Source organism: Vombatus ursinus, unplaced genomic scaffold (assembly GCF_900497805.2).
Source record: "Vombatus ursinus unplaced genomic scaffold, bare-nosed wombat genome assembly UNPS02014768.1, whole genome shotgun sequence".
NCBI classification, from domain to species: Eukaryota; Metazoa; Chordata; class Mammalia; order Diprotodontia; family Vombatidae; genus Vombatus; species Vombatus ursinus.
In genome coordinates, this window is record NW_020954546.1 from 11,372,162 (window position 1) to 11,396,462 (window position 24,301).

At 52.6% G+C, this 24,301-nt stretch overlaps 3 protein-coding genes across 4 annotated transcripts in view; 1 reads left to right on the forward strand and 2 right to left on the reverse strand.

Annotated features, from left to right (window-relative positions):
- Positions 1-195: 195 nt before the first annotated feature.
- On the forward strand, positions 196-12,933 carry LRWD1 (leucine rich repeats and WD repeat domain containing 1). The gene is made up of 15 exons (XM_027861770.1): positions 196-307; positions 1,311-1,545; positions 2,827-2,943; positions 6,862-7,005; positions 7,914-8,072; positions 9,015-9,215; positions 9,307-9,427; positions 9,520-9,629; positions 9,923-10,130; positions 10,477-10,549; positions 10,644-10,781; positions 11,172-11,263; positions 11,813-11,968; positions 12,327-12,436; positions 12,676-12,933. Exons 1-15 carry the CDS (start codon positions 228-230, stop codon positions 12,814-12,816), a joined length of 2,085 nt encoding a protein of 694 aa, XP_027717571.1. The 5' UTR covers positions 196-227; the 3' UTR covers positions 12,817-12,933.
- A 544-nt stretch (positions 12,934-13,477) lies between these two features.
- POLR2J (RNA polymerase II subunit J) lies at positions 13,478-19,069 on the reverse strand. The gene is made up of 4 exons (XM_027861771.1): positions 18,962-19,069; positions 18,048-18,137; positions 14,328-14,502; positions 13,478-13,681 (listed from the first exon to the last, which is right to left on the reverse strand). The coding sequence occupies exons 1-4, from the start codon at positions 19,012-19,014 to the stop codon at positions 13,646-13,648; spliced, it is 354 nt and encodes a 117-aa protein (XP_027717572.1). The 5' UTR covers positions 19,015-19,069; the 3' UTR covers positions 13,478-13,645.
- Positions 19,070-23,085: 4,016 nt separating this feature from the next.
- RASA4B (RAS p21 protein activator 4B) overlaps positions 23,086-24,301 on the reverse strand; it is a 48,294-nt gene continuing 47,078 nt past the window's right edge. For both annotated transcript variants that reach the window (XM_027862101.1, XM_027862100.1), the window contains exon 21: positions 23,086-24,041. In XM_027862101.1, the coding sequence (XP_027717902.1) occupies positions 23,920-24,041 (122 nt within the window). In that variant the 3' untranslated portion in view covers positions 23,086-23,919. The remainder of the gene's footprint in view (positions 24,042-24,301) is intronic.

Genomic DNA, 24,301 nt, shown 5'->3' on the forward strand with positions numbered 1-24,301 from the left:
CACGTGGGATCCTGCTCGGCCGGGCCCTCTTCCGGCCGACGCCGCACGAACCTCTCCGGCTCGAACCGCCCGACAGAGGCCGAGGCCGAGGCCGCTGCTCCGAGCCCCCGCGTCGCCCCCGCCCCGGTTCCGGGGGAGCTCGTGGAGCAAGCCCCAGGCGGCAGCCGGCGTGGGCAGGCGGGGCCTCGCGACAGGGAGGCAGGGTGCGCCCGCAGAGGCCGGCGGCCATGGGCCGGCTCAAAACCCCGCTGCTGCTGCAGAGGGGCCAACCCAAGTGCGACCGGCTCGGCAGGATCAAGAAGCTCGAGTAAGAGCGGTTGGGGACGCGCGCGCGCGTACGTGTGTATGCGTGTGTTTGTGCGGGGGGGGGGGGGAGGACACGCGTGTACGTGCGTTAGCGTGGCGCTCCTGTGTGCGCGTGCGTGCCCGAGTGCCTCTGCACGGTGCCTTTGCTTGCCGGTGAGCGTGCGTCAGCGTGGCGCTTCTGTCAGGCCCTCGGTGCCTGTGTGCGCGTGCGCGTGCGCGTGCGCGTCTGTGTCTGTCTGCCGGGTGTGTTGGGCGCGCGCGCGCTGCCGCGAGCGTTCGAACGCTGCCGTCCCGCAGCTGCTTCAGCCCCTGCGGGGTTGTATCCGCCCCGACGGCCCGCGAGTCCCTGAGCCGTTGTGCCGAGGCGGCTCCGCGCTAGCCCCCCGCCCCCGCCGTGTTCCGGGTCACTTGCCCCGTGCCTCCCTCTTAGCTGCGGAGTCCGCACCCCTGCCCCATCTCACAGCCCCCGGTCCTGGGCCTGGGGCTGCTCGGGCCGCTGACGGTGGGGGAGGGGGGGGTGAGGGTCCGGGATGGGGGATGGGGCGGGGGCCGGGCCTTCCCTCCCCTCCTCTCCCCTCCCCTTGTCTGCTGCCGCCGCCTCTCGCACCCCTTGCTTCCTTCGCCGTCCGGGTGCTCTGCCCCCTTGTTATGGGGAGCCCGAAGAGTGCCCTGGGTGACCCGGGCTTCCAGGCTCCCCTGGGGAGCAATGGGCAGAGGGGCCGACAGAAATCCTTTCGCCTTCCTTGAGTGCAGGGGTTCAGAGCTACTTCTGATGCGTGTCCGAGTGTGCCCCAACCGCTGTGTCCTCCCTCATCTCCCCCCCAGCGGTCTGGACCCCAGGGACGGTGCAGGGCATCCCGGGGAAGCAGGCTGCCCTCGGGAAGGGAGCTGCCCCCCACTCCCTGGTTGGGGAGAGAAGAAAGCGCCCTGGTTTTCACCAGTTTGGGGAGCCCAGCCCTCCAGAGCCTCCCCCCACCCACCCTTCCACCCTTTCCCGGCCACAGTTTGTCAAACCTCCAGCTTCGGACAAAAGACCTGGACCTCAAACTCCTCAACCGCATGAAGCAGCTGAGGGAGCTGGATCTGTCTGACAACCTGCTGGAGAAGGTGCCCGAGGGCCTGGACCTCCCCAGCCTGCAGATCCTCAAGTGCTCCAACAACCAGCTGGAGGATGTGACCCCCCTGCAGCAGTTTACTGCCCTGGAGGAGGTGGATTTTGAGGACAACCTGTACCTGACGGTGAGCCGGAGGCCCCTTTTGGAGCTGTTCTCACTGCCCAGTCATCAACCAGGATTTATTTAGGAAGCATTTACCACGTGGGGGGTGCTGGTGATTGTGGGAAGAGTGAGGGAAGGGGGGGAAAGAGTTCTAAAGCCAGGAGGAGTACAGTAGAGTATTCGTATCCCACCTTTGACGCTTAATGACCTTATCGGCCTCATTCTACAGATGGAGAAATTCCCATTTCCTCATCCAATTGGACTGGATCTTTCTTAATCCAGTGCTTTCCCTGTGTTCCCAGTTTAGCCTGTGTGTACACATGTACACATAGTATAATGCACAGGCATATATGTTAATGTCATGTGTTTCTGTGTATCGCTTACATATCGTGCTTTTGTGTGTATCGCTTCTGTATATGTCGTGTGTTTATATTTTGTCTACATGTGTACACATACATGCACATACATTAAAAAATAAGCCTGTCTGTAATCTCATATGTGTGTGAATGCTGTCGCCCCCATTACACTTGAGAACAAAGACCGTCTTTTGCCTTTCTTTCTGTCCCCACCACTTAGCACAGTGCCTGTCACATAGTAGGTGCTTATTAAGTGCTGACTGACCAGATGGCCTTTGAGGTCCTTTCAGCTCTCGGTTTATGATTCTATGGTACTCGGCCCTGTGCTGGGTGCTATGAGGGATGCGCGTGACGATGACCCACACAGAAGAACCGAGCCGCCCCAGCCCTCAAGGAGCTTACAGTTTATAGGGGAGACAGCATGTTTACATAAAGGAGTATTCAGAACAAATAAAAAATAAACGCAAAGTAATTAGGAATGAGGGCTCTAGGTGCAGGGGCAGTCAGGAGAGGTTTCTTGTAAGTGTTGAAGGAAGAGAGGGTTTTGGTAAAAAGGGAGAACATTCCAGGAATGGGGAAGCTGATCCTTCAGAACCCTCCGGTGTCACCTAGAAGCCAGGCCTGGCAGAAGAGGTCAGATGAGCTGGGCAGTGGCCCTCTGTGCCAAGCCCTGGAGGAGAGCCCCAAAGAGCCCTCGGGGAGTTTATAGCAGGTGTCCAGTGGAAAGGGGACCAAACCAGCCTGGGCCTGAGGAGACTCGGCTGTGCCACTGACTGGCTATGTGCCTCAGTTTGCTGCGGTGTAAAATGGATGGGGGCTAGGGAGGTGAGGAGGATGTAATCAGCTGATCTCTCGGGGGCCATTTACCTCTGGCATTAGGACTTGGTACCTTGAGGTTTGGGTTGGTGGCAAAGAATTTGTGTGAACTTGTCTGTATTCATCCCCAGGTCAATGACAGTTACAAGATCTCCTCCCTCCTCCCCAACATCCGAAAAATCAATGGGAAGGAAACAGCCTCACTTATGAATCATGTGAAAATCCTGAACCGGGAACTGACCAGCCGAGTAAGGATGGCAAGTGGTGGGAGTGGGGAACCTTTTTGGGGCCTGCATAGAATTCTGGTCTGGTGTTCTAAGCTCAAGATGTTCCCCTGAGGTCAGCAAACAATCCTCCCCGCCCCCATAATGATTTCTGACAGAAACACTGGAAGTCTTGCCAGTGCTGTCCTCACAGGTCAGACACGGCCCCCAGTGCCTGAGTTGACCTTGACTATATTTTCACAGATTTATCATTCAGGAGTTTGTCTAAAGAGGGGTTCTTGGAACCTCTAGGGGTCTATAAGTGGATAGATTTCCAGGAGTCCTTGGATATAGATGAGAAAAAATATATATCCTTATTTTCACACATCTTCAGCTGAAATGTAGTATTTTCTTTAATTTTTAAAACATTGCAAAAAGGGGGTCCAGCAGAGGCTTCACCAGACTGCCTGCCAAGGGGTCTGCCCTGGCTGCTGTCCCTAATCCTTACAGTGACTGGAGAATGAGATGCCCTGGGGGGAGTGGATCATCTCAGAAATTTGGTCTATTATAATTGTTCTTAATAGCTCTTCACTGTCTCCCTGCCTGAGGAAACAGTATCTACTTCAATATTTTGATGTAGCTCTAGGCCCCCAACACCAGCCATCTTTGAGATGCCCCGTAGGCATCTCAAACCCAGGGTGTCTCCAATGGAATTCGTTGTTTTTCTCACTAAATACACTCCTGCTTCCTTTTTTCATTGAGGGCTAGGCCATATTTCTAATCATCCAAGTTTGAAACCTTGGACTCCTTAACTTCGTCATCTTCTCACCAAACTGGTATTCTCCTTATTTTCTGTAGACATCATTTATCTCTCACATCACCATGTCTTTGATCAGGCTATGTCCTCTTTGCTTGTCTCCATGTGAAATCAGTTCCTTGAGCCCAAGTGTAAGATTTTACATTGATTCCTATTTAATTCAATCTTATTAGATTTCATCCTCATATTCTGGCTTTTCAAGCTCTTTGGGGATGCTGATTTTGTCTTCCAGTGTGTTAGCTCTCCCTTCTAGTTTTGTGTTATCTTGAAACTGGATAAAGACATTGTCTAGATCTTTATCTGTGTCATTGATAAAAATGTTCAACACCCCAGGGGCAATCAGAGGTCACTGGGGCATTCCACCAAGCGGACATAAAACTGTCTATATTGAGTCCAGCCGTTCAGTGAGTTCTGAATCTATCTTAAAGGTACTCTAATCAGCTTATGGCTCCATCTTTTTTGTAAGAATAGCATGAAACACTTTACCAAGGCGTTAGCATTTGTTAAACCACATTTACACTATCCCTCTGTTCTACCAGTTTAGTTATCCTGTTAAAAAAAGAAATGAGTGGGCCAGCTGCCCCGTTTTTAGTGAGGCCCAGGCAAGTTCTTGGTGACTGCCATCCCCATTTCCATTTCTGCTCATTGGCTGTCTCTTTGATGATAACTTCGGTAGCCCTCACATGTGGTTTGCAGATTCCATTCTCTTCCCTTTTCAGAAGACTGGGATGATGGTTATCCACCAGTTCTCTACTCTAAGTATGAGTGACAGAAAACTGTTTGCTGTAGAAATCTTGACCTACATTTCCCATCTCTTATCCATTTCCTGCCCTTTCTTTCCCCGTCTTGCTTTGATGGGTGTGATGTATTGGATCTTTTCCCTCCAGATGGTTGTTGCTGTTTCATGAGATTTTTACAAGTAAGTTACTGTTTTAACCAGTGCTATCAAACTTAAATGGAAATGGATGCCTGGGCTTATTGACCTAGAAAATGACACATTAATATTATTTGTGTTATGTTATATTTTTACGTATGTTGTTAAATGTTTCCCAATTACATTTTAATCTGGTTCTGACGGAGGGCCCCGAGTTTGGCACCTCCATTTAAACCATTGTTGCCCTTAGCTGACATGTTTTTCTTGGCAAGGAGACCAAGTGTTTTTTGGCTGGTGATTTCTATGCTTTTTTGACTTCCTTGTTGTAATGATTTAATTTATAAGGTTTGAACTTCCTTAGTCAATGGTGATGCTCAGGGCCAGTGCCTGCTTCTTTACCCATTTCCCATTTTTCATTGTCAGTAAGTTGTTAATAGGTTGGGCTGTAGTTATTTCATTTGCAGGCCATATTTTCTCACTTTTCTTCATCTGATTTGGTGCTATGATTTTTATCTTTGTGCTAACAATTGTCTAATTGTACTCAAACACCTGATTTGGAATCGCCGCCCTCCTTGGTAACCAGATCTATCCTGACCTTCGTCCTCTGTGCCCAGTGGTCACATCCAGTGCCTCCTAATTCTTCTGGAAGAAAGTATCCATGCTCCCTCTCCCGGTGTGCAGCTTCTTTGCTTTAGAGCCTTTGGCCTCTCCATTCTTCCTCCTGGCCCAGATTCTCCAGCATGTTCCTTTGCCATCCTCCCCCACGTCTGCTTCTACCATGAAGTCACTAAATATTAGAGTGTCTGTTGATTTAATTTGGAGCAGCATCTGACCAAGTTCTGAATTCAGAGAGTGCCTGGCCCTGTGCCACAGGTGCGGAGGCCTAAACTGCCGGTCTTCGTGTGGTTGTGCAAGATGAGATGATGAAATGTGTCGTGACACGCTTCTTGTTACCTTTAAGCCTCCGATCAATGGACTCCACCTGTTCTTTTAGAGAGTTGGCCTTCCACTGAATCCCAAGTGCCTTCGGGCAGGAGAGTGTTTGGCATCTGGATTCGGTTTTCCCTCTAAGTCCAACCTACCCTTTTGGACAAGGTTCTCACACACTTGGAACACAGGCAGTTATGTTAAGGTTATCTATAGGCCACCTAAACTCTTGGCCCCTTTCCCACTTCTCAGCACGTATTTTCTTATTTCCTGGTTGCTCTTGACCAAATAATGTATCATCAAGGAGTCAGAATACTGGTGATGAGCCTCCCTGGTCTTAGGACCCTACCTGTAGAGCTGGAGGGACCTCAGAGCATCGTGGGATCACAGATTTAGAGCTGGAAGGACCTTAGGCTCCCTCACATGCCATGTCCTCATGTTAGAGATGAGGAAACTGAGGCCCAGTGGGAAGTGACTCACCCAGAGTTACCCAGGTAGCAAACATCAGTGGGGGCCAGGCTAGCGCTCGGAAGGCAGGCAGCATTTGTGGCTGGAGCCGTCCTTGGGGCCTTTTCATCTGGACTTTAGAGCTGACAGAGTCCCCTCCACACCATGAGGCCCCGGAGGGAGACCTTTCTGGAAGGTCTATGGGCATCAGAAGTGGTTTCACATAAACAGTGACAACCCCAAGAGGTTGATGGACTGTAATGCCTACACTGTTCCTGGGGAGCTGAGGAGGAAGCGTAGCCCCTTGCCTCCTGGCAGAGGCCCGGAAGGTCCTGCACCGTGAACTGTGGTCGCTGGGTCAGCTTAATGACAGGGCTTAATGGGGTGGGGAGAAATGATCATGGGGGTACCCAAGAGATGATAAAGAGCCTGAAACCCCCCCTCCCCCCACCCCAGCCTCATTTGTCTTTGCTCTGGCTATTAGGCACTAGCCAGACCCCAGAGCCCGAGCCCCAGTGGCTGCTCACACCATCTCCTCCCTTGGTGCTCCTGCTCCTCACATCTGTAGCTGCCTGAGGCCAAAGAAACCAGATAACTGAGCTGCTGGAAAGTCTTGTTTCAGATGCAGCTCTGAGGTTCACCCAACTTTTCCTGTTGCCCCCTTCTAAGCTTTTCGTGCCCCAGGCTGATAGATGGCCTTGAAGGGTCCTCCCAGCTCTGACCCTGCTTGAGCTTTATCCTTTTTGCCCATGAAAGTTGTGAGTGTAGAGATGGAGAAGGTATTTGATCTACAAGAGAAGGGGGGGGGGGTAGCTCAGGAAGGGCTGGATTTAGGGGGTGGGAGGTAACCTGACAAACCCACAGACCCTTTCTGCTCATCTCCCCTGGCCTGGCCCAGGTCACTGCTTACTGGGAGAAGAACTACCAAGATCAGCTGGGCTCCGGGGCCCCAGCCGGGGACGTCCACAAGGAGTTTGTGAAGTCTGCAGTCAAAGACGTTCGCTACGGGCCCGAGTCCCTGAGTGATTTCACGCAGTGGAAGGTAAGTTCAGGTGGCACCCTGTCTGTGTCACTGTGTAACCTGGGCAGGCTCCTTTCTCTTCTGTCTCTGCATTTGTGAAATCCCATCATCTCTCTTTGACTGTTTGGAAAATCCCCAATTACAGATAAACCCGCCTGTCACTTCTGTAGGCCCAGGTGAGAGCATTTTTTTAAACATTTGAAATCCCTCGAGTTACCTACAGAACATATGGCTTGGCTTAAATGAGCACATTTACATTTCTTTTTTTCCTAATTTACTTTTGTTATTAATGCTTTTTAAAATAACCAGTCATTTCTTCATGTGACCCCATTCTCCACTCTTGCTTATAACAGAAACAATAAAGAAACACATCCACAATATCCCAAACGGTCCCCCTCATCCCCTGCAGAGAGAAGAAAGGGTGGTTTGGTCCTCTGTTCTCCAGACCCAAGGTTGTTCATTACCATTGATCTGAGTTCAGCAACCCTCCTCCCCGTTGGATGCTCCCAACAACCCTGGGAGGCAGGTGCTATTCTTATCCCCATTTTACAGTGGAGAAAACTAAGGCGTTCAGTGACTTGCCCAAAATCTCACAGCTAGTAAGAATTCAGGACTTCTGACTCCAGGCCTGGTGCTCTATCCACTGTGCCCCCAACTGCCTCTTACAGTGGGAGGGGTTACATTTGCTGTAAATAAATGTTTCTTGCTAATTCCATAGGGACTGATGTTCACAGGTGCTCTCACTCTCTCCTCTTAGACCCCAGCACATAGCATTTTTCAGATGCTTGTACATCCCGGTTGTTTGCACATGGTCTTGCCCCTCGGGCTGTGGGCAGCTTCCGGAGGCCAGGGACGGGGCACGGGGCCTGGCACAGCCTAAGCACTTAATCTTAATGCTTGTTGACTAGATGGACTTTGCCCCAACCCAGGTGAAAATGATCGCCCAGCAGCTGGTGGCCTCGAAGCTGACCAGGAAGGAAGCACCCTCAGAGGAGGTGTCCAGGGAAGATGATTCGAGCCCAGAGACCCCGGCGGGGACCCCAAGGACCCCGGCAACCCCAGCGGGAGCGTCCAGCCAAGAGTATGTGGTAAGACCCTCCTCCTCAGTCTTGGCCAAGGCCTGCCATACATGGGCCTTACTTTCAGGGAGCGTGTGGTTACCAGCCAGAAAGTGGCGGATGGTGACATCAAGTCTGGGGCCGCCAGGCTCCAGGAGGCGATTTAGCGCCTGAGCTCCGCCCCCCCTCCTCCCTTTGCTGTCTGACCTTGGCCTCCATCCCCATCACATGAGGGAGTGGCTTGCGCCTGGCCTGGCCCTCTTCCTCTCTCCCTTCTACCCCACCTCCAGGGGGAGGATTTGTAACAGTGCCCACGTGGTGCCCCTTAGTTCTTCAGCCTCTGGGCCCAAGTGCCTCGCCCCTAAAGACCCAAGCCTGGCCCCAGGATTCAGATCCAGATTGATGCTTCAGTTGACATTCTCTGAGGCCCAGCAGGACCCAATATCAAATCCTAGTGCTGCACAGGCAGGGTTGGCAGGCCGAGCCCGAGGAACACTGCTGGAGCCAGGGATTCCGCGTTCCAATTCCACCCAATCAGTAAACATTTATTAAGCACCTGCTGTGTGCCAGACATCATGCTTAGCTCAACATGCAAACAAATGTATACAGAGTGAGCTGTAGTCAGGATGAGTGGAGGAAAGGCCCTGGAATTTAGAGGGTTGGGGAAGGCTTCCTAGAGGTGAGGTTTTAGTGGGGATTTAAAGGAAGCCTGGACGTCCGAAGTCGGAGCGGAGGAGGGTATGGGGGGCAGCATTGCTGCGTGCTGTCACTCAGAGACAGCTGAGTAGACCTGAGGGGAGTCCCTTCCCCTCTCTGAGGCTGTTTTCTCATCTGTAAACATGAGGGCATTGGATCCAGGGGTCCCTGAAGACCTCGTCACTTTGAGGCTTGTGGTCTTCGAGCTCTTGGCATCCCAGTCTCTGGCCAGCAGTGTCCTCGCTCCACTGAAGCTCCAAAATTCCTTTCCCACAGCTCAAGCTCTCGGCCTTTAAATGGAAGAAGAGGCTTCCATCAGACCCCCCTCCCTGCAAGCGGGCCCGCCCCTCCCCACCCCCCCAGGACTCCCAGCCCGTGCCCAGGGAGCCCAGCCTCAGCTCCCGCTCAAGCAGCCCTGGCTGTGGACAGTCTGTCCTGGCTGAGGGCCCCCAAGGCGAGATGGACACAGAGGGCCAGGTAAGGCCTTGGAGGCGGCGGAGGCAAGGGTGGGAGCGAGGCCGAGCTCCCTCCGGCCCCGCGTCCTGACCCCATCCCGGCTCCTCTGCAGGAGCCTATGGAGCTGCAGCCCATGCACTTCCTCCAATGCCACAGTAAAGGGAACAGCCCGGAGGACTTCAGCACCCAGCTGTGGGCCTGCGCCTTTGAGCCCGCCTGCAATGACGGCACAGGTGAGCCGCCCCTCCCGCCTCGCACTGGGCTGAGGGGGAGGTCACACCTGCTGCTTGTCTTCTGCCGGTTGCCCACCCTCCCCCTCTTCCAGGACTGCCCGGAGGTGCATCCCACACAGTGGCCACTTGTGGCGGGGAGGCCGTGTGCGTCATCGACTGCCAGACGGGCCTCGTGCTCCACAGGTACAAGGTGCCTGGAGAGGTGAGTGGGGGTGCGGCTTCTGCTCCCAGCGGGTCAGCTGGATGCTCTGGGTGTCCTTTTCTTTACTGACAAGACTTCAGTGGGGGGAGTGCCCTCTTGCCTTTGAGGGGGCCAGCCAGGAGGTGCCCAGGCCAGCTGGCCTCCGTCCTGTGGGGTTGGGGGGGGGGGGGCTCAGTTCCATGAGCATGACAGAACTAGACGAGGTAATGGTGCTCATGGGTGGGACGAAGGGAGTAGTGCAGCCCTCAGAGGCCGGCCACCTTCCCCAAAGTACACCTCTGCATCCTCCCCAGGAGTTCTTCACCGTGGCCTGGACCTGCTTGACCCTGGTGACTCAGGATGGACGAAAGAAGCGCAGCAGTGTGCTGGCAGCTGCAGGCCGGCGTGGCGTCGTGAGCCTCATCCACGTGCGTGCAGGTTTCTGCTATGGAGACATCCGAGCCCACCGAAAACCCATTGCCATGGCCTGCTTCAGCCCCTCCCAAGAGACCCACCTCTTCAGTAAGACATCTCGCCCCTGCCCTGCCCGGCTTACCAAGGTGGAAAGTGCAGCCAGAACCTCCTGAGAAGCCCCAGGCAGGGCAGGTGGTCTGTCAGTCTGCATTTATTAAATGCCTACTGCATGCTGGCTGCTAGGGATACTGATGCCAAAGATGGACGCGTCCCTGCTGCCAAGGCGTTTGCATCCTGTCAGACCCAGGGCTGCTGGGAAGCTCACTGCCTGCCCTTTGGCAAGCCATGCCCTCGGTGGCCCTCCTGGGGCTCTAAGGGGCCTTCAGCTGCGGCCAGGCTTCAGCCTTGGCCCGAGGCTTGGAGAAGGGTCACCCTTTTCCTCCTTTTTCCCCAGCCGCCTCGTACAACAAGCGTATCATCCTCTGGGACATCGGCCTCCCTGATTACAGCTACAATTTCAGGCCCAGGTGAGCCTTCTCCCCAGAGCCCAGGCTAAGAGGTAGGTGGAGGAAGGCCCGTAGGGGCAGCTCACACTCTTCCTCCCTCCCTCCCTCCCCTCAGCCAACTCCTCGTGCTGGACGCCAGCACCACCCCCCTGCGTCTCTGCCCAGTGCCCTCTTGCCCTGACCACTACCTGCTAGCTGGCTGTGAGGATGGCTGCTTCGCCTGGGACATCAGGCTGAATGAGTCCCGGAAGAGGTGAGGGGGAGACCTGGGCATGGGGCGGAGATGGGAGGAAGAAAGGAACCAGGGGTGACAGATGTGTTGTTGAGAAGCCCCCTGCGATGGAGGCATCATTCTTCCTGTTTGACACCACCCAGCCTCATACTGTTAGGCCAGGGCTGGCCTTACACAGCACATTTCCCCATCAGCCCTCCTTTTGCATCCCAGGCATCCTAGAGGAGCCACGTCTGTTATTTGCTGTTACTGTGCCCCTAAAGACCTATTCTCATGGCTCTGAGAAAGCCAGTGAGCCTCGTGGGCAATTGTGTTCCAAGCCCACCAGGGTCTGAGTCACGCCACCCTTTGACCTCTGCTAGAGCTGTCCCTTTCTCCTGCATTAACATGGCATTGTTTGACTTTGTGTAGAGATTTTGAGATGGTGTTCCTGTTCCCCCAAGGCCCAGGGCAAGCATACAAGAGAGTGGATGGGCTAGGCTTTGTGAGCGAAGATGTCGTGGGTGAGTGGTTGTGGCCCGAGAGCAAGCAGATTTCTGACCCGCCAAGTTGACCCTTCAGGGGTAGTGGGGCATACTCTGATAGGGAGGAACAGCCATGGCCCGAGTCCCTGGGAACTACCCCAGACACCAGATTGATGTCCTCAGGCTGGGCCCGTGGAGACCAAAGCATGAGAAAGGTGGTCCTCTGGGAAGGACTGGGAAGTACAGTGGTTTGGGCTCGTGTAGGTGCAGCAGGGTAGAGAGCTGTCCTGGGAGCCTTAAGCCACAGAAATTTCTCCCCTAGGCCTTAAACCAGGGCCAGGGAACCTGTAGCCTCAAGGCCACACGTGGCCCTCTAGGTCCTCAAAAGCAGCCCTTTGACGGAGTTCAAACTTCACAGAACAGATCCCCTTAACAAAGTAAAAGGATTTGTTCTATAAAGCTGGGACTCAGTCAGAAGGCCACATCTAAGGACCGAGAAGGCTGCAGGTTCCCCGTCCCTGCCTTAGGTCCTGGGAGAGTTGGTGGTAAATCTGGCCCGTGGGTGGCTCCACTTTTGTTCTCACGCAGCTTCCAAGGGCTGCACCCCCGGCTCTATCTGCTTGTGGAGCTGGAGTCAGTCCCTGGCAGGAAGAGAAGACAAGCAGCAAGTGACAGCTGTCATCCTGGCCCAGCTCCCGTGGTCCAACACACAGCTGCCCTACCTGACCCTCAGCACCTGCCCAGGTAAAGCACAAAGCTGGAGGAAGGTGCCAGGGGCCGCCACTGAGACAGCAGAAATGTGGGGAAGGGGGCTCAGGGAAGGAGAGCTCGGCACACTCAGGAGGTGACTGGTCTGGGGCCATGGCTGGGGTTCTGAGCCAGCCAATGCTGAGGTTTAAGGAAAGGACCTGGGGCCTCACTGGAGGCGCCCTTGGGGAGGGTAGCAGAGCAGCCCCCCCCTCCCGCTAAGCAGGGATGTTGTCAGGTGGTCCAGACTCTTGGTCCGAGCCGCTCAAGTCATTCTGATTCGGCTCCAACCCCCAAAGTCTCAGACAAGCGGGGAGGCACCGACCTCACCCCCCCAAATGGTGTCTGATTGCAGAAAAAGCATTTGTGTTCTGCGGGGACGAAGAGGGAAGCGTGTGGATGTACGACGTCAGGCGGTACCTCGAGCAGCAGCGGCCCTTGCAAGCCAAGGTGGCCCCCACAAAGGTAGGCCCGCTAGGACTTCTCTAGGGCAGAAGGCTTGCCGTTTCTCATCTCTGGGCCTGTGTCTTCATCTCGAAAATGAGGACAAGGCGATTTCTGACAACCTGTGGTTCCGGAATTCCCCCCTTCCATTGCTGGATACAGAAACGCGCCCTAGCTACAGTTATTATCGCTGCTCACCCTGATGGGGAGGCTTGTGTCTCATGAACAATACACCTAAAGTCTTTTCTGCATTTTGACAGATTCTCAGGTGGCCAGATCTCTCAGCCCGAGGCCAAAAGATGAACAAAACCTTAATCAACACAGCAGTGGCAGACCCTACCTTTACCTATCTCGTGGCTCTGACGGACACAAACATCATCGCCATCTGGAACAAACTCTAGCAGCCAGACGCATGGGCGAATAACTGGGTTTGTGCTTTTTGTGGTGGGAATTGTGAGACTCTCCTAAGCGTGCGTTTTATAAATGGATAGTTTTCAACTAAACTCAAATTAAAATAAGTGAGCTGTGTTTTTATGTTCTGTGAGCAGGGAGGTGGAGGGGGAAGAGAGCCGAGCTAACGAGGTCTGAGCTTAGACAGGAGGCAATTGCTTTCCTGACTTAATGGCCAGAGACTCAGTTGCTTTAAGAAAAATTACAGGTCAGGGCAGTAGATAGAGCACTGGCCCTGGGGTCAGGAGGACCCGAGTTCAAATTCAGCCTCACACACTTAGTAGCTGTGTGACCCTGGGCAAGTCACTTAACCCCAGTGCCTAGCAATTGGGTGTAAACAAGATGGAGTTTTGGATCCTGACTGGCAGTCAGTCAACTGGTCTGTCTCCCAATTCTGTAGCAGCAGGACAGAGCCCTTTGGCAACCCTCCTTCTAGCTGGACACAGAGCCATTACTGACTATTCTTTCATTATAATTAAACTGTCTAATGAGTCCATCTCCCTCTAACAGTCTCCAGCCTACTATGGCCAGACTATCACTGTGTGATTTTATGGCAAGCAGAATTTTGAAGCTGGCTAAAAATTACTACTTGAGATATTGAAAGAGAGTGACTCAGAAGTAAGAAATACATTTTATGAGCAAATTACAGGAGTTGTCCACCAAAGAGAAAAGCGATAAGGTTTTCCCCATTCAGTTTTTCATACCAACTGGACATTGAAGGGGAGGAAGAGTTTCTGTGCCCCTACTCCTATGGAAACTGCATGGGGGAGACATCAAGAACTATTCAATTCCTTCTTGTTTGTCTTTGATAGCAACCTAGAACGGGGAAAAAACAAATGTAGCCAATGAGTCAGGGCTAAGATTCCTAAACAAGTTGCAGATCTCAAGGTAAGTTATAAATAGAAATTCTAAAAAATAGAAGTAAAATGCCTACACACATTTAGGCTATGTCATAACAGTTTTTTTACTGTAGTAAAATAAGAAATCAGTGCCCACTTAGACAAGTGTCTATGGAATTCGTGACTGTTGGCCTTTCAAAGTCATCAGCACCAGAGCCACAATGCTACTGAGTGGCAGGAATGGGAAAGGCCTAGAGTAGTCTAATCTAGTGTCCCCACCAGCACCCGAACTTAGTTGTTCCCATATCCCAGGTGGGGAAGAGAGGGTCTGGGTGACACTCAGAAGTGTTCTCAAGGCTGATGTTTATATGTGGAAGGCCAACGGTTAACAACCACCATGCCACCGGGGGCTGAAAGCATTCCAATTTAGAGACTACACTCAGAAAGGACATTAAAAGTCAGGCTCAGGCAGCCAGAAATGAGGGCTGTTTTCTAAGCGGGAAAGAAAATATCAGGGGAACATCTCTAAGATTCTGTTCTCCAAATGAGCCCATCCCTGTGACCGCCCCCCAATCCCAGACCTAGCAGGGCGTTTCATGCCCACGCTGCTGGCCGCTCCTTACCCGGAATCGTTCCTCCAACAAAGAGAGCTCGCTGATCAGATCTGTGATGGCGTTAGTGAAAGCTTCCTGAGGGCTGTAGTCTGGAGTGGTCTGTACACGAATGATGATTTTGTGTTCCAGGGGGTGGGGGACTTTATAGCCTGCAAACAGCACCTGTGGGTCTTTCAGTAACTGTCTGAAATGCAGAAAAGGAGACCAAGTAAGCCAGATGAATGGAGAATGAGGGCAGCTAGCTCCATTCCCACTGTGTGCTCTCATCTGCTCTCTGCTCCACACAGACCCCCTCAACCCTACAGTGGCACAGGGGTATCTCCATTATTTAGGACAAAGTAAACTAATCATTTTTTACAATAAAGCTTCACCTTTTTACATGTTATAAAAATGTTTAGTCTGCAATGTCTGTTGCTGCAGTGACTTGGCACTGAACATGAGATTTGAGACATTCTTTAAATCATCGTGAAGCCGCTCTTCTCACGCTGATTTTAAATGCGCCGCTGCAGCCCCGCCTCTTTCCAAGTTTAGCTATGATTGCAGCCTAGAGGTTTTCCATGAGGTTGGAGCCAGCTGAGTGCACTGGCCATCGAAGCATCCTGGGTAAACTTCTTAGCCTTTTGTGACATGTGGCATCAGGCTGCCAAGGTTGTATGTATGGCAGGCCTCTGGACTATCTCCAGCTGGAAATTTCTGTAATTGTGGAACAATTCTACTTTTTATATATTGGTGTGGTTGTCAGAGTTCAGCATCCCCTCCATGGGGACAAGACTTTCAAGTTTTTTTAAACCCAGAACATTTTGGGGGACAGATGTCTTATAGGATGAAGAAGCCCAAATCCCATAGGCTCACCTGAACTTCTGACAGCATTTCGGGTAGAGCCTTGAATGACAAAGTGAGTTCTTTCAGTAAAAATGACCTTTCCCAGTCTTCAGAACTCCAGGCTCTTACCCACAAGAGTGTCCCCACCCGCCCTCCCTTTCCCCCATAGCAATAGTTTGATGCCAGGATTGTACTGGTATAGAGAACTCCCAGGTGAGCAAATTCCTTTCACCAACACAAGACAACACCATCTCTGCCACCGACCAGCCTAGAGTCACAGTCAGGATGTTTCAAAGGTGGGACTTGAACCCAGGTCTTCCTGGTGCCAAGGCCAGCTCTCTGTCCATTACATTACACTGCTGCCTCTTGGTGTGAATCATACAGGATAAAATGAATTCACTGACAAAGTGGAGGAAGGCAACACGGACCAGAACGCAGAACCCAAGAAATACACTCATCTCTCTCCTGTCTTCTCACTGAGCCAAACTCAAACTTCCAGAACTGGCCTTCATGCCATCCCAAGTGACCCCAGTGCCTGCCCTTCCCCTACACCTCACTCTCCTGTCAGCCCCACGGCTCAGTCCCAGAACACATCTCCCTTCCCCTTTGCTTTGAATTCCTCTTCCTTCTCTATGGCCCAACCCAAATACTGCCTCCCCTAGACTCCCTGACCTCCTCGTGCTGTGATGATGTAACCCGGACCCGACGGCGCTGGTCTGCAGCTCTCTGATGCAGTCATGTATTCTGTGGTATCACAGAGATCTGGGCATCTCTGAGCCCCTGCTAGACGGCAGCCTCCACGAGGGCAGGGAATGTTCCTTAGCTAACCCCTCTAACTCTCCTGCTGTCTACCACAGTGATCTATGAAATAGAAGACCTGAACAAATACTTCTCTGAATCTGGCCAAAGTGGTGCAACAGTAACATACTTGCCAGTAAGCAACATGAGTCAACGTGAAATGTGAGTTATATTGGTAAAAATGTACTGGGCACCAACTGTGTGCAACGCGTGGGACTTGGTCATACTGGGGGGAAAATAAAGGCATTTAACTTTCCCTGTTCAAAGAGATCATTTCCTGTCGGTGCCCAGGAAAGACCTCCTAGAAGAGTTGGATCTCAAGTGGTCAGAGAGGCTGTGGAGAGGGGTGGGAGGACATACCAGGCAAGCAGAGTCAGAGGCAGGGGAGCACACGTGACACTGGGAGGGGATCTTGAGTAAACTGGCCTCACTGCTGTGAAAAGTTTCAATATGATGAAGAGAGAAATAAGTCTAAAAAGGCAGCTAAGGCGCAGCCACGAACTAGAAACGAGAGGTCCATCGATGGACAAATGGCTAAATAAACTGCTCCATAAACAACTGAATTATTACATATGCTGTAAGAAACAGTAACCAAAATGAAAACAGAAATATGGGAAGACTTAAATGGACTGATGCAAAGTGAGGCTGGCAGAAGCAGGAAAACAGAATACACAATGCCTCAGAGAGTGTGTAGAAAGAACAAAATAACAGAAACCTAATGCTGCAATATTCTAATAACCAAGCTCGGCCCCACAGAAAAGACACACTTCTTTGCAAAGGAGGGAGACTACGGATTCAGAACATTGCATAAAAGGCCAGACTTTTCGATGTGTTGGGTTAGTCTGAAGTTTTGTTGTTTTGGTTTTTTTTTTCCTTCAGTGAGAAATAAGAGGTTACATAAAGACAAAAGCTATCAACAAAAACTTAATTATTTTAAATGTAACCTAAGGATTAGACCTGGTGGCTAGGTGGCACAGTGGACGGAGCACTGAGCCTTAAGTCAGGAAGACTCATCTTCCTGAGTTCAAATCTGGCCTCAGACACTTCCTGTGTGACCTTGGGCATGTCACTTAACCCTGTTTGCCTCAGTTTCTTCATCTGTAAAATGAGCTGGAGAAGGAAATGGCAAACCACTGTTGTCAGTATCTTTGCCAAGAAAACCCCACTGAAGAGATGGATGCCACTGAAAAAAATGACTGAACAACAAAAGGGATCAGACGCGGAGGGCCTCAAACTCAGGCCAGGAGTTTTATTCTGTAGGAATCAGGGAGCTACTGAAGGTGTTTGAGCAGGGAAATGAAATAAGCAACATCTGGGGAAGATTGATCTAGCAGCAGCACGTTAAGACAGGCGGTGGGAAAGCCTCAGTAAAGAGTCCAGGTGCTAGGTACGAATGATCTCCCAGCCTAATTTAAGCCTCCTAAACCTCCCCCTCTTTTAGGCTAAGCAATCCAAGGCTAGATGTTCACAAGTGATGAAATGACGAAGATCACTACCTTCACCTCTCCCCATAGCTCCCTGGTGGAAGTACAGAGGGCGGAAGCGATCTAAAGGTGGGGAGGGTGATGAGGGGTACAGATGTTCTGCTTCTGAATAACGTTCAGCCAGGAAGACTAATTCACACCAGATGAATGAAGTGCTTTTATTTTATGTGAATAAATTAAACAAAGGAGAAAACACCCCAGGGCTGTCTCATCTTCTCTACTTCTGAAGGTTGCACCCAACTGGTTTAAAGAACTCACCTGAGACTATGACTTCTGGAACCAGAATTCTGGAATAAGCTGGAAAGTTCTGAATTTGGAATTAAGGGGTTAAGTGTGAAGAGAATCCTGCTTTTCCCCAGCATGCTAGCATGAGATCCAGAAGGGTTCAGGAAAGGAGGATGGCAGCCACAACCCCCAGGCTTGGGTTCACAGCTGTAAAGATCTTATTCCCGTACAAGGGAAGACCAGCACCCAATGAGCCAAGGCTAAGAGGGGGCTCCTCAGGCGCTAGAGCTGGGCCCTCAGACAGCATGGAGGCCGGCAGCTGGAGAAGGCGTCGGGTCACAAGCCCCCACCAGGCCGCCTGCCCACCCACCCACTCCTGGGCCCAAAGGGCCGAACTTACGATTTGATGATGTTTCCTAGGGTGTGGTCCTCCTTGTTGATGGTGAACAAACAGGCATTGGGGACTTTGGTGTCCTTATTGATAGTGATCCTGGGGAGGAGGAGGAGAGGTGAGGGACCAGGGCTGGGGCGCTGCCCGTCTAACCCTACAGCCACCTGGGGAGGTACACAGTGCGAATCCCGTAGCCACCCGTAACCCCAACAACGATCCGGGGTTCAGAGGGGATCCCTGCGAAGCTACGGCCAAGCGGGGGTCTTGGGCGCCATCTAATCCAACGCTTTCACTTTACAGAGGGGAAAGTCGAGGCACGACCCTAAGTTCAGGTTCATTCTTTACACAAACAGGGACGTTCGCGTTTTTGTAGCCCTCTCTCACATCCCACAAGGACAAGCGTCCCCGGCTTCCTTGCTATGTTTTTTGGTGGGGCAGTCGGGGTTACGTGACTTGCCCAAGGTCACACAGCTACTACGTGTCAAGTGTCTGAGGCCGGGTTTGAACTCAGATCCTCCTGCCTCCAGGGCCAGGGCTCTACCCACTGCGCCACCTAGCTGCCCCTCCGGCTTCTTTTCTGTCCGTGGCCGGTAATCAGGCGGAGGCCCCGAAGTCGGGACCCGGGTTCGAGCCCAGCCTCCGACGCTCGGGGTCCCTCAGTTTCCTCCTCTGTACGATGGGGGTGCTTGCTGTCCAGCGCACGTGACCTCAGAGCCGGCGGTGACCCGCGGGCTTCCGGGTTTGCCCATCTGACCCTCGTCTTCCCAAAGTCTTGGGGGAGGGCAGACGAGGAAACTGAGGCCCGGGGGCGCTCCTGGGTGGACTCCCCCCATTGCACCGAGGAGGAAGCGGAGGCCTCTCCTGCCGAGGGTCCCGCGGCAGCCCCGCTCGGCCCTCCCGCCCCCGGCCCCGGCTGCGCTCACTTCTTCTCTCCCTCAAAGAGGAGGAAGGACTCGAAGGCCGGAGGCGCGTTCATCCTCCCCCGCCGCCGCTACCTCGGGGGCGCCCCAGCCGGCCCAACTTCCGCTTCCGGGGCACGCCGGCATCCGAGAGAAGCTCGCGCATGCGCGTCCACGGCGGAACCGGAATTTACGCGCTCCGCGGGGAGATGGACCAGAAAGGGAAGGGGGAGCCGGAGAGGGGACAGGAAGATAGGCGCATGCGCGGCTCAGCGGGACCAAGGAGGGGGCCGGGACCAATAGATGTGTGTGCGCGTGCGTGCCCGGCGTTGTGTCCTTCCCACGCCGCGAGGGGGCGACGCGGCTCCAGCGCTGCAGCCAGTGGGACCCGGGCTCCTGGTTTAGAAAGCGCTGGAGACGCAGGCAGAGGCGGAGTTCTAATCCCGGCTCTGCCGCTGACCTCCTGTGTCATTTTGGGCAAATCACCTCCCCTCTCCGTGCCTCAGTTTCCTCCTCAGTTAAATGAAGGGATGGGAATCGACGGTCTTTAGGGCCCTCCCAGCGCTAGATCATGTCTCAGCGTATGCCGCATTCCTCACCGGTCGCCCCCTCCTCCTGCTTTGGCCGGGTCCTCCGGAAGATGGCGGCCCCTGGCCGCCCACCCCAGTGTGGGTGCCCCCCTTGCCACGGTCGCCGGATGACCGCTAGGAGGCCTGAGCATGCCCCTCCCAATCCTTTCCTCCTTCCCCCTCTTACTAGGCAGCCCCGTGGTGCCGTGGGGAAGAAAGCTGGGCTTAGAGCAGAGTTCAAATTCCGCCTCAGGCGCTGCGTAGCTCAGACCTCTCAGCCTCAGTTTCTTCATCTGTAAAGTAGCATCTGCCGCATCCATGTAACAGAGGCGTTGGGAGGCTCAAAAGAAGTAACACGGGGACGCCGGGTGGACCTTTGTATACATCACTAAAGGTTCTCCTTGGAGTGACCTTACTTCTGTCTACACCAGTGGTGTGGGGCTCAGAGAAGGGGAGCGTATGGACTTAGAAATTGGCGTTATCTACACAACACTATCCACAAATTAAGGTTATTTATGCTGCATTTTCATTTATTTCGTTAAACATTTCCCAGTCATACGTTCACCTGGTTCAGGCCGGGGACTTGACACCTCTGGTCAATAACACCAGTCCAAATTCTTGTTACAGTGATAGCCTCTTATTACCCAAATTATCCTTCCTTATGTATGACGGAGGGTTCACTACCTGACTCACAGTCCATCTCTGACTCCTGCCTTCGCATTTGGACCCTTCAATATACAAATGGATGGTCTCTACTAACTGGCTTCCTAGTCCAACCTTTTCAACTCTTATGAACGGACTGTCTTGCATTGGTAACAATCAACATTTATTAAGCACCTACTATGAAGTAGGCACTAAGTAAGCTAAGCACGGAAGAGGCGAATGTCAGTCCCTGTCCTCAAGTAGCTTCCAGTCTGATTGGGGGATTGAACTCACTGCGGGGATGTTTGTAAAGCTGGGGCCACATGTCCTTGAGTCCTTCAAGGTTTCCGAGGGAGGGATGGGTGGCCCTCTGGGCTCATTTAGACTCATTCCGAGGGAATGGTAGCTACACCCTCGTTCCACCCAATGAATAGGTTGTCTCACTCTCTCCCATAACAACGTTGCCTCCATGCTGTTGAACTCTGAGATACCTCCCTGATCATTCGGTTCTCTTCTCCCTCTGCCTGACTTCAACTCAACCTCCTTTTTGTCCTTCCTGCCCCGAGCAAACCTCAGGCTGTCCACCCCTCCAGGCTGCCCAGAGGCTCTCCCTCTGGCCTCTCTTAAAATGTAACTGGGAAATATTTAATAAAATAAAGTGTAACTGGAAAATATTTAACAAAATAAATAAAAATACAATAAAACATAGATAAAATTTAATTTTAAGATCGAGGCCCCAGGGGATCCTTCTGAATTTGGCACAGAGTTCTGTGTTCTAAACCCCGCCCCCCCCAATCCTCTCTTTCTTTGCTCCACCGTCCTTGTCCTTGGGATGGCCAGTCCCTCTTGGTACCATCCCTTTTCTTCTTCTCTGGGAGTTTACCCCCACCAATCATTCCCATCTCTTTCATCTTCGACGTCTCCCCGGCCACAGACTCTCTCCCAGCCTACAGACATGATGCTGTGCCCCACCCTTCACAAACCTCCTCCTCATCCTGGGGGGCTGTGTTCTTCTGTAGCTGGAGGCAATACCGAAGGAAATTAGATCTGATTCTCCCCAAAAGGGGCAACTGGGGGCTGGTGGAGAAATGATGGGAATCTTAGGAGGAGGGAACAACTCCGTTTTAGAATCTGCAGCATCCAAGGACCGAAAACCCTGGTAGCCTCAGTCTTAAGAGAGCAACCTAGCACGGTGCCTGGTATACAGCAGGTGCTTCTTGTGTGTTGAATGTTGACTGAATGTAAAGCTCTGGGCTCTCAGGGAAGCCCAGCAGGAGAAGTTAAGAGTGGGAGGGACCTTAGAGATCATCTCACAAATCTTCATTTTATAGATGGAGGAACCGAGGCCCCACAAGGGACTGGCCCGAGGTCACAAAGGTAGCTGGGATTCCAACCTTCATCCTCCAGTTCCAGAACCAGAAAACGAACTTGGCCAAGGCAGTGGAGCGCTTGCCCCGGCCTTTAGCTGATATTCCTTCTACCTGTACAGCCCACCTTTTATCCATGCCTCCCGTGTCCTGCCCACCCACTCCAAGTCAGACTCAAACGCCACCTCCTCCAAGAAGTTTTCCTTGATGCCCTCTGCCAAAAGTATTCTCTCTTTCCCCTGAATCCTTTACAGACTCTGGCTATTCTCAAAGGCAGCTGGGCGGTGCCGTGGGTAGCGCTCTGGGTCTAAAGTCAGGAAGAACTGGAAAACCCGAGTTCAAGTGGGGCCTCTGACACTGTGTGACCAGGGGCAAATCATGTAACCTCAGTTTCCCTCATCTGTAAAATGGGCATACGTTGGCCCTAATTCTTCTTTACAACATGACTAATGTGAAAATACGTTTAATAGGAATGTATATGTAGAGCCTGTATCAGATTGTATGCTGTCTTGGGGAGGGAGGGGGAGAAAATTTGAAACTCCAAATCTTATGGAAGTAAATGTTAAAAACTAAAAATAAATAAATTTTAAAAATAGAAATGAGCACGAGTTTACAAAAAATATTAAAAAAAGAAATATTGTACAATGATCAGCTGGGAATGACTTAAATATTTTCAACAATGTAATGCTTCAGGAGAATTCCAAAGGATTCAGGCCAAAAAATGCTCTCTGCCTCCAGAGAAAGAACGATGGAGTCTGAAGGCAGATCGAAGCAGACTATTTTTCACTTTCTTTTTTTCAGTTGCTGTTGTTTGAGTTTTCTTACATTAAATGACTAAAATGGAAATGTTTTACACGTTTCCATAGGTATGACCTATATCAGATTGCTGACTGTCTCAGGTAGGGGCGGGGAGCGAGGGAGGGAAAGAATTTGAAACTCAAAACTTAAAAAAGAAAAAGAAAGAAAGAAAGAGAATGAAAAGTGGGGCTAATAATAGCACTGACTTCCCAGGGTTGTAAGGACCAAATGAGATACTAATTGTGAAGTGCTTAGCCCAGGGCCTGGCACTTTGAAATGTTAGTCATTAATATTATTCAAATCCTAGCTGTGTGACCCTGGGCAAGTCACTGCACCTCAGTTTGCCTCAGTTCCCTCATCTGAAAAATGGGAATAACAATAATAGCGCCTATCTCCTAGGGTTGTCGTGAAGCTGAAATGAGACAATATTTGTAGAAAGTGCCTGGCACACAGTAGGTGCTATATAAATGCCTTAGCCTCTTCCCCTTGCACTTGCCGCCTTCCCGTGGACAGGGACAGTTCCCCTTTTGATTTTGTGCCCCCAGACCTTAGCATCGCGTCTAGCCCAGAGTAGAAGCCTACTCTATAAACCCTTGCCGACCGGCCGATCGCTCTTAACCAGGCAGCTTTGGGTCTCTTTCCCTAAACACTGCCTCCTACAGGGTCTGATTTTTTACCCCCTCCCACCCCAGATGTCCTTCTCTGGCGTGTCCCAGCCCCCTGACGTCTCCCCTCCCGTGCTCCCAAAAGAGAGGACCAGAGCCCAGCCCCACAAGGGTAGAGGAAAGTTTATTGTAATCTGCAGTGATGCCTGGCTAAGGGGACCGGCTGCTGGCATGGGAGGAAGGGGGGGCTGCCTGAGGCTCCCTGTGCTGGGGTGGGTCGGGAAGCTGGATCCGGAGTCCTGGCCCTCAGGAGCCCCAGGAGCCCGAGTGCCTCGGAAGCCGAGCGACCATGCTGGCAACGGGGGCCGGAGGCAGAGAAGATGCCACCCTCCTACTCGCTGCCCTTCTAGGGCACTTGGCCCTCCAGACTTCCTCCCCAGGGATGCCAGTCACGGGGTCAGCAGAGTGAGGAACACACTCCGGAGACCTCTTAGAAGCCCCAAGTCCTAAAGGGGCATCACAGCCGCCCTTCCCCTCCAAGCTCCCCCACTGCGAATCTCATGGAATGTAGAGTCAAGGACGGGGGACAAGCCATGAGGAGGGCCTGGGGCTGCCATGCCTGGGGACCCACGACCCACCCAGGAAGCCTCTGTTCCCCTCCCCAGCCGGGGAGGCTGTCAGCTTCCCCACTGCCCTCCTGACACCTGGGAAGAGCCCCTGCTCAGCGCTCAGGCCCCTGAAGTGCTCGTGGAAATGAGGGAGGGGGGTGTTGGTTTGCAGCCAAGGGCTGAGCTTTGGGGCAGAAGTGAGGATGGAGCCGGGGACCAGGGGGCCTGGTGAGTCACCCAGGCCGCAGGAAGACCTCCAAAGCACAGAGTTCCTAGGCGGCCAGCATGACAGGGAGTTCCTGGGAATAAATAGTCCTAGCAGGAGGCAGAGGGTGGGATGGACGGCGTGGGGATGGGGCCTGGGCCTGGGCCTGAGGGCAGCAGGGCTTGGTCTCACGTCTGCAGCTCCAAGAGATAGTTCTTCTCCTGGTCTGCTGCAGGCAGAGGACCGGAGCGATGGGCGTCTTCTAAGTCCTGGAGCACCTGGAACAGCTGGGTGGGGCCATCCTCAGGCTCTGGGGAAAGATCAGCCCCAGAGTGGCTGGTATGGCCTCCAAGTCCTAGGGCCTCAGGACCTTCCAAGGGGCCAGGCTTTCGTAGGATCAGAGCAGGAAGGGACCTAGGAGGCCAGCTCGTCCTACCCTCCCATTTTACAGAAGGGATAACTGAGGCCCAGGGAACTTTAAATGATCTGCCCAAAGTCCCACAGAAACGATCATATATTTAGAGGTGGAAGAGACCTCAGATCTAGTTCAATTCCATTATTTTACAAAGG

Excerpts from the sequence above, each read along its gene's own strand:
- LRWD1 (XM_027861770.1), top strand. The coding sequence starts at position 228 with ATGGGCCGGCTCAAAACCCCGCTGCTGCTGCAGAGGGGCCAACCCAAG. Across the intron at positions 8,073-9,014 it reads CGTCCAGCCAAGAGTATGTG|CTCAAGCTCTCGGCCTTTAA; the intron begins GTAAGACCCTCC and ends CCTTTCCCACAG. Across the intron at positions 11,969-12,326 it reads GACCCTCAGCACCTGCCCAG|AAAAAGCATTTGTGTTCTGC; the intron begins GTAAAGCACAAA and ends GTCTGATTGCAG.
- POLR2J (XM_027861771.1), bottom strand. The coding sequence starts at position 19,014 with ATGAACGCGCCTCCGGCCTTCGAGTCCTTCCTCCTCTTTGAGGGAGAG. Across the intron at positions 18,138-18,961 it reads CTCTTTGAGGGAGAGAAGAA|GATCACTATCAATAAGGACA; the intron begins GTGAGCGCAGCC and ends CCTCCTCCCCAG. Across the intron at positions 14,503-18,047 it reads CTAGGAAACATCATCAAATC|ACAGTTACTGAAAGACCCAC; the intron begins GTAAGTTCGGCC and ends TCTGCATTTCAG.